This window comes from Nanorana parkeri, unplaced genomic scaffold (assembly GCF_000935625.1).
Source record: "Nanorana parkeri isolate BGI_ZX_2015 unplaced genomic scaffold, ASM93562v1 scaffold136, whole genome shotgun sequence".
Lineage (NCBI taxonomy): Eukaryota > Metazoa > Chordata > Amphibia > Anura > Dicroglossidae > Nanorana > Nanorana parkeri.
The window spans coordinates 908,568-917,754 of NW_017306404.1; the positions used below are offsets into that span (position 1 = coordinate 908,568).

General features: G+C 42.7%; 1 protein-coding gene across 1 annotated transcript; it reads right to left on the reverse strand.

The window, feature by feature from the left end:
* Positions 1-1,124: 1,124 nt before the first annotated feature.
* Positions 1,125-8,235, reverse strand: TRIM59 (tripartite motif containing 59). Its single transcript, XM_018553957.1, has 2 exons — positions 7,305-8,235; positions 1,125-1,417 (listed from the first exon to the last, which is right to left on the reverse strand). The coding sequence occupies exons 1-2, from the start codon at positions 8,233-8,235 to the stop codon at positions 1,125-1,127; spliced, it is 1,224 nt and encodes a 407-aa protein (XP_018409459.1).
* Between the last annotated feature and the right edge of the window lie 952 nt (positions 8,236-9,187).

The following is a 9,187-nucleotide window of genomic DNA, read 5'->3' on the forward strand; positions in this document are numbered from 1 at the left end:
GGCTTCACAGGAGGGGACAGTACGAGGGCGCTTCACAAGACGAGAGGACCAAGACCAGGATACTGCAACGAGAAGCCATTCTTCCTAGGCCAAGTACTGCTCATCACGGAATTTATTGGAGTCTGCAGCCTAAGCTAAGTACATTTTCAGTGTTTCCCCTCCTGTGAAATTATACATGTACTAGAAGATAGTGTAGTGGGTGCATGTGAATGTTTGTAGCAGCCTGTCTTGTTGATGTATTTGTTTGCTTTTCCTGTAACTAAGTTTGTACACGCAGCATTTTCGCCAAGTAAAGTACTTTTAATGCTACTGAGTCAGTTTCCTTGAAGTTTACTGCAAGAACAGACAACAAATAGAAATTAAAGTTTTGCCAAGCTTTACAGCTGGGCTCATCCTTGGGATAAGCTTGACGTCTCTGGGATTTGTAGTCCAGAGCATTACAATTCCAGACTTCAAGCAGTCATCGCCTGCAAAGGATTCTCTGCAAAGTATTAAAAATTAACATTTTCGTACATTTTGGCAAGCAGGTGATCAGAATTTGGCCCTAATGGACAAATCTTGGCAATCTTATTCCAAAGACCGCTAGCCTCTCATTTATTGGTTAATACTTACAGGGTGTTTCTCATGTAGCTCCCTCTGTGTGACTGACTATGACTCTGAGATTTTAATATGGTTTTGTTCGCATTTCAAAAGCCACTTAAACTTATCATGGTATTCTCTTTTCCACCCTCACAAGGTTGCACTTCTTTTTATTGTCAATTGAGGGACACAGGAATTCTTACTGTCATGTTGTACTGCCACCTAAAGGAGAAATGGACACTGGCAACAAAAGCCAATAGCCAGCACAGGATAACCCCACCCACAACCACCATGAACAGTCTTCTATTCGCTGCTGTTTGGAAGATTGCGACTATCAACAACTTCTGGTAGATTCACACCGGATATAAGAAATCCTGGATAGTTTTACCACACAGTGAATTACGCTGGTAGATTCATGCCAGATAATTAAACTCCTGGATAATTTATCCAGTTAGCTAAAAAGTGCAGGTTTTTCCTAGTTTTACACTGGTGATCACTCTGCGAAGGCCCTGAATTTCTGGAAGTTTCTACAGCTACTGGTGAATTCAGGACTGGATATGGAAACCCTGGAAACTCTTCATCTGGACAAGCAATGCAGGTTCCCAGTTCATTATGTATTCAGGTGTTTCCTCTGCGTCAGGACTGCCGTTGGCAGTGACTAACATCTGTGTTGCAATGCTCACGGACTCCACTATGCAGGTTAGCCCTATATGTTCCTTATGGATCTGTCGGTCCAGATTTAAGGCACCTGACCGCGTCTCTGGAGACTCACCTTCATGAGTGGATGTGACAGAATAATGCAGCGTTGGGGATTCTTCCCTCTTGTGTCTGAATCTGTCTGAGGCAGAAATGTCAGCACAGACTGTCATTAGCAGGGCACTGTATAAAAAAAAAAATGTCTTCCTTCACTACTGGCTATTTTCAGAAACTTGTGACATTTGAGCTTTACATTGGTGTCACTGATGTTTTTGGTTCCTCCAGTCACAAGGGGCCTAAATAATACAGGGCCGCAGAGGTGTTTCTGTGGTGACCTGTGCTTGTTATAATTTATGTACTTCACAAGTTGGCCACATGGGGGAGCTCTCCTCTATTTCTGCTCAGACTTACTGGGAAAAACTGTTACTGGTTATTTTCCTCCTCCTACTCCCTTCTGGCTACTGATGACGTAGTTTTCCCTCAGTAAGATGCCCTAACGCTCGTGAAAGTTATACAGTGGGCGGGCATTATTAACACTTATCTAAGTGCCTGGGGCATGCACTCTTTCTGTCCTTGATTAATAAGTCAAATAAACCAACGGAGACACTATTTCTGATGACAACCAGGGATTTATTCACTTGGAAGGCATTTCCTCTCACTTCCTGTTGTGGCTATGGGACAAGAAGTGAAGGGAAATGTAACACAGATGGGAGGGGGAAAAAACACTTGACAGGGGTTATAACCCTCCCTTAACTAATCCAAAATGAAAAAAAACTATTTTTTTTTGCTTGAGTAACCCCCCCCCCTTTCCTGTTAGGCCAGTGTCTGTAATAGGGTATAATTGGGAATTATAGGGGGACCCCATGTTTGTTTGTTTTTTTACTATTTGTTTATATTTTGCATGGAGAATGGTTTGCTTTGGCACTTTTCTCCCTGCTCCCCTCGGCGGAGCACTTCGGCTACTGTTCGGACTATAGGGTAAAGCCCGTACAGCAGACTTTCAGTTCTGGCGGCCGAAGTGAACGGAAGAATTAGTCGAGTCTAAGGCTATATCCTTAGAGTCTAAGGCTCCTTTGTGATTAACCCCTAGGTTTTTGCCTTGCTGTAAAATCCATTTCTTGGAGTGCATTACAGGACACAGGACCCGTGTTTGAGATCTACTCCTGATACTGCTTTTCTACACAACTGAAGCATGATGGGAGTGGGAGGGATTATACCTGGATGACCAATTTATTTTTTTTGCTTGTGTCAAAATCCTCCTGTGGTTGGCAATATAACCCAATTGTCTAAAGGTGCCCATACACTGCTCGATTCTCGTACGAGAATCGCGGGAAATCCCGCGATCGTACGAGAATCGAGCAGTGTGAACGGAGACGTGCGACCGTTTCTACTGTACGGTCGCACGTCTTCCGTCGAACCAGCATGTTCGAAAACCAGCCGGGAATCGTACGATTCTCGGCTGGTTAGAACGGTGCTTGGAAGACAAATGCCGAACGGGCCGGTGTGCGCACGCGCACACTGCCCGTTCAGCATTGCGGTCATCGGAAGCCCGCCCCTCAGGGGGGCGGGCTTGCGATGATCGAGAGTGCGATCTGCCTGTCCAAGATAGGCAGATCGTACGTTTTTTTAATCCCTGTACAACCAAGACTAAGGTCTTGCGATGGTTGTAGAGTGTATGGCCACCTTAAGACTAAAGCTGGTCATACACCTATAGATTTTTGATAGGGAATTTTCGTTGCTGCCAAGAACCCACGTTCAATTCTAGCTCAAACAGCACATCATGTACAGACCAATTTGGTTTTGATAATCATTCGTTAGCAATACTAACTCACCGAATTTCGTTGATTGGCAGAACGGATTTTCGTTTGCGCATCTGCAGTGTTCATGTTACAATTTTTTCATAGGAAAACGCCACTAATCCATCGATGTCATTTCGATTCGAAAAAAGTTTTCCAGCCTGACCTATCGAGGAAATTCGGCCAGAAGTATAGTAAAAAAACCCCCAAAAACATTGGGTTCCCATCAACTGATCGATTGTCGTTCGAAAGACCATCTGTGGACGATTTCCGAGTGAAAATCGATAGATGTAATGGGCACCTTTACTGAGCCCTGTGTTCTTTAATGAACTGCAGAAAACAGATTTTTTTTTCTGGTAATCAAAGCATAGAAATAAAATATTGCTGCTCTTTGGCTATAGCATGGGAAAGAGCTTGCTGGGTGCTTACCGGCAGGAGTGGGTCCTTGCTCCAACCAAACAGATTTATAGTAAAGGAAAAATCTGGCCGCGATCCATTCCACGCTGAATCACTTTATTGAAAGTTTGTCAGTGACAGAGGTCCGCCCCCTCTGACATTTTCCATTCAAACCTGATCTTAGTCATAGAGACCTCTTGTGCATGATGTGTGTGCTTGTGTATGAAAAACCATTAATAGGAACACCTGCAGAAAGACAATGTAAGGTGCCGTTGCTGAGCTTCTGAACATACCAGCTGCCCATCCTTCATGCAATAGTTTCTATACTTTCAAAGTTACTAACCTTTACAAACCAAAAGCTGATTTATTTGCTGCACACTTGTTACAGATTGGACATTCCAGAATGATTGAAGTCAGAGACTGCCAGGAAATGTGCATGTTCACAAGGTCTGCCTTGACACAGTTTTTTATTTCACACATATATGCAAAATTTCTCCCAAAAATGAGCTGACCTGAAACTGTTAAACTTCCTTCAAACGTACAAATAAAATAATGCCCTTTTGTTCTACATATCACCCCCGCACAGCTACATCCTCATGTATCACTTGCCCCTCCCTTTTAGATTGTAAGCCCTCACGGGCAGGGCCCTCCTTACCATCTTGTCTTAAATTGTATTGTGACTGTAATGTCTTCCTTATATTGTAAAGCGCTGTGCAAACTATTGGCGCTATATAAATCCTGTATAATAATATAATAATACATATTTCGTTTAGAATTGGTAGGTCTGTAGAGTTCTGTTGCACCGCTTACATCCTATTGCTCCTCATTGGCACCTACTTTTAGTGCTCTATACCAGTGAATGGGGACTGCAGTGTCAGTGTCCATAGCAGCTGCAATCTTAGTAATCCACTCTTGTCTGTATCCAGCTTTTTGATTCAATGCATAGGTTTTGTGCTTCAGGCAAACAGGTATAATGCAATAGCAATAATGGGTTGACCAGCCGACATGCCCAGCCCAAGAATCTGGGCATCAACTGAAAAAGCATGCAGGTGTAACTATGCTGCTCTGCAGCTTAGTGCCAACTACATCTCGCTGCACTAGAGCGACACTCTTACTAGTTGTTCCTAGGCTGGATTCATATCTGTGCAATACTGTAGTGCATGAAAGTGCCTTTTAGCGCACCACAATGGAAAGAAACTATCTGTGCTTTGTGGTGTGTTTCATTAAAAGAAAAAAAAAGTGCAGATGTGTTAACATGTCAATTGAAATGCATTGGCTGCCCATTGAAAAGGAATGGGCTACCTTACCACAAATGTGAGATTTTGGCCTTGGGTTCATAGAGCTCATAAGCAACACTATCATGGTGTACATTTGCTCCAGGCTACTTTGTGGTGTACATGTTAAATCAGCTGCATGCAGCATGTTCCTACTGAGGTGTTTAGCACTGGGTTCAGTAAAACTGTCATTTTCAAGTGTATAGAGCCAGAGTGCATTTTGTAGAGTTCAATGCAACATAAAACAGTATAAAGTGTGGGGATAAGTAGTGGGTGGCCCTGACTGTGTCCCATTTTATCTCTTTTTCACATTGGCCTGTGCCAGATCTAAACATGTAAAAAAAACAGGCAATTACCAGAAAATCCTGTATTATATCTGCAATATTTATGTAACATTGAAAGAATAATTGCTAAAGTGGATGAAGCATTTTAAAGTCATATCTTAGCAAGGTAAAAGCAATATAATAGTAACACATTTACATATTTATTCCACAAGTGCCCTTTAAAGATAGCGGTGTACTCTAAGCAAAGCAAGTGCTAAATATAAAGATATTTTTTAGATGCAAGATTTGACTCTGCAGAACTATCCTTGTAGATCTTCTATTGACAGTTTACAATACTTCTAACAGAAGCAGATTATATTTACTGACAGCTATACAATAAAAGTACTGCAGTCAGTTTTTTAATGCTCATGTTAATGGCAGTTGTACTTTATAGGACTACGGCCAATTAAGACTAGTTTGATCTGTGATTCAAAGTTAGGGATGGCCAGGCAACTAGCATTCTCACAAGGAGGTCTACAATGGCAGCCTATGTTTTTCTCTCATTGTAGGTTTAACCGCTTGAAGACTAGGTGTTTAGATCCCCTACCTGGCCAGGCCATTTTTCAGTGTTCAGCGCTGCAGTACTTTGACTGACATTTATTACGGGGATTTCCCGCTCGCTCGTGCTGCGCCCGAGCGGGCGGATGTAACAGGACGTGTATACACGCCCAGTTACATCCAAGAAGCTCCCAGCAGGCCGTGTATACACAGCGGCTGGCCGGGAGGTAGTTAATTTAAAGAGGAACTCTATGAATGTGAACAGTAAAGAAGAACTCTGGGAAAATGTTTTCTTAACCACTTGCCGTCTGCCCGTTGCAAAAAAACAGACGGACGGCAAACTCACACTGGCCGGTTGCCGTAAATAGACGGCTTTCTTTTTCTGCTAGCGCGTGCCCCCTAGCGCGCGCATGGGCAGAAAAAACCCGTCTGATGTGAAGAGCCGTTACCGGCTGTTTCACATACAAATGATCGGCGGCTCTATAGCCCTCCGATCGCATGTATGTGTTGCCTGCGTGCCCCCCTGGAGTGCCGCCGCCGCTCCCCTTCCTGCACCCTCACCTTCAATCCCGGGATCCGCTACCCCATCTGGGCCCGGGAGGGTGTCAGAAGGTAAAATGGGAGGGAGATCAGCTTCTTCCTCCTTGCTGATCTCCCTCTGTGCTGTGCATGCGGAAGTGATGTGTAGTACATCACTTCCGCATTCACCTGTCAGTCATCTGGCTCCTACTGCCAGAGAGAAGAAGCTAATGAAGCAGATATCTGCTTCATCAGCTTCTTCGGGGGTCCCCAGGTGACAGAGGTCTTAGAGACCCCTAATGTCTCCATAAAGAGGACCTGTCAGTGTGCCTTTGCTATTATATAGGGGGATTGTTATCCCCTTATGTGATAGCAATAACATTAAGTGTAAAAAAAAAAAAAATAAAAAGAGTTAAAAAAATAAGTCACATATAAAAAAAGTTTTTTAAAAAACCCAAAAATGTTTAAGTCCCCCACCCCCATGTTTACGCACATATAAACGTAAATATGCGTCAGTGCGCGAAAACGACAATTGCACTACGCGTTACATATCGCCGCAAACGTCGCAGTGAGAGCAATCATTTTAGGGCCATCAATCACTGATAACACTAAACTGATGAGCGGTAAAAGCTTTTAAAGCATCACCTATGGCCAATTTTGGGTATTGTAGTTTTTTGAGGTTTCGCGCGCATGCGCAATTATAAAGATTGACATGTTTGGTGTCTTTTTTCCTGACGTGACCCCGCCTTTTATATTTAAAAAAAAATTGGGTAATAATAAATGTTTTATAATTTAATATAGGGGAAACAGCTTTTTTTTTTTTTTTATTTCAGTATTATAAATTTACTTGTAGTGGGGATACCCCAGCACTGCAAAGGTTAAACCTGCTCAATTTCGTTCTAAAATCATTTTTCCGGAATCATCAAAGCATATGTTTTTGTGTGCGAGTATCCATATTATTCAAAAGTATGTGCTGGGTAAAGAATACAAATAGGAAGCAAAGTCAAGAAATGATTTTGCCATTATCTGAGAAGTTGACTTGACTGTAAAGCTCCGAATCCCAAAACTTCTAAGAACTGGTTCCATGGAATTCCCAAAGTAGTTCTCATACCAAGCTGTACATCTAAACAGCATATCAGGATTGGCTAAAAGGAGTAACGCCATTAAAGAAAAAAAGAAAAGTGCCACAAATAAAAGCCACGTGAATGAAAAGTTAGAAGTACGTTTGGCACTGCACCGGAATTCACATTTTGGAACGGGTTGTCTATGAGCATCAGTTATGGTTTTAGACCACTGATCCTTTAGTATCTGCCCAACCCTGGGGCTGATTTGAACCGTGTGAATAGAACATAACTGCTGCTTTTTCAAAGCTTTCATCCCTTTTTCTATGGTGTGGATATTGTCCAAGTATACAAAGGGAGATTCCTCATCTTGTGTGGTACTACTCAAAGATATAAGATCCAGTTCTTCATCTTGTATTTGCCTCATGGCCTCTATTTTCGGAGCATAGGCATCAACTATTTTTCCCTCAAGATCATTTAAGGCTGCAAGAAAATGTTGTTTCTTCTGCTCAAATATGTCAATTATTTTATCAAAATAGGTGACCACCTCCTTCTTATCTTCTTGAATAATGGTTTTGCATTCCTCCAGCTGTTCTTCCAGTGTTTTGATGACGCTGGATACACCTGTGAAATTCTTCTCACGTAGAGTAGCCAACAGATTACAAGCTGTCTTTCGTTCTTTTCTGTAGGCTCTTTCTAGATCTTCAGTAGGATGGTCTTGATGCTGTCCTACTTCACAACACTGATCACAGATTAACCTTCGGTCTTTGAGACAAAACAAACGTAACTGTTTTCCGCGATGCTCTGGACAGGTTCTAGCGCTGGATTGGATGTTGGATTGAAATTTTTCGACAATGGATTTGAGGGCAAAATTTATAGGCAGACCATGAACTCCCGTTGAGAGATCTGTAATCCTTCTGCAAGTTGGACATTTTAGCCCCCCGACAGAAAGTCTCCAAAAATAGCTATCCGAGGTCCTGATTATGTTTTCCAAGCAGTCTTTGCAAAATGTATGCGAGCATTTCAGAAGTCGAGGGTCATCATATATGTTAAAACAAACTGAGCATGTCAGGTCTTCTATCAAATGATCCATTTCCTAAAAACATTACAAAAACAATTTCAAAAATCCCAAATTATAAGACTTAGGTACAACAAAGTCAGATGAAACACCGAGCTACTGCAACGTTTTACCTTTGTTATCCTTCCAGATTTTCCTAAATCGGACAGGAAGTGATTTTCATACGACTATATGATTTTTGATCACAGTATCATATTGGGTTTATTTACTAAAGAAAGGCGTATTTTCACCAGCAAAGTCAAAGTTTGACGTTTCCTCCCTGTAACCCCGCCTCCACATTTAAAAAAAAAAACCTTTTCATTGGTGACTTTTTTTTTAACTTCGGCCTGCCCCGCTCCTCATATTCCCGACACATAATACATATGTATGCACAGCGATGGAGCCCGGACCTGGTCATGTGTCATTAGGGGCCAGATGCAAAAACAAGGAAGAGTCAGTCGGCTCCCAATGACGTAGAAAGGGATGCTGAGGACAAGAAACCTGACCTGCAGCAGTGGAGAAGCAGATCGCAGCAAGACAACACTGGATTCGCTAGGTCGGTATGTATGTGTTCTGCAGAAAACTCTGCCTAACAGGTAAGAGGGGATAAAAAAAAATAGATGGGGGAGTCAAATTGTTCTATAAGCTTTGTTAATGAACGAATACCAAATCACTTTGCAAAGTAGTACAGGGTGAAGGGTAAGGCAGGCAGTAAAGTAGTACAGGGTGAAGGGTAAGGCAGGCAGTAAAGTAGTACAGAGTGAAAGGCAAAGCAGGCAGAAGAGAAGCACAGGGTGGAAGGTGAAGGAGGCAGAAGAGAAGTACAGGGTGGAAGGTAAAGGAGGCAGGAGAGAAGTACAGGGTGGAAGGTGAGGGAGGCAGGAGAGAAGTACAGGATGGAAGGTGAAGGAGCCAGGGAAGAAGTACAGGGTGGAAGGTGAGGGAGGCAGAGAAGAAGTACAGGGTGGAAGGGGAGGGAGGCAGGAGA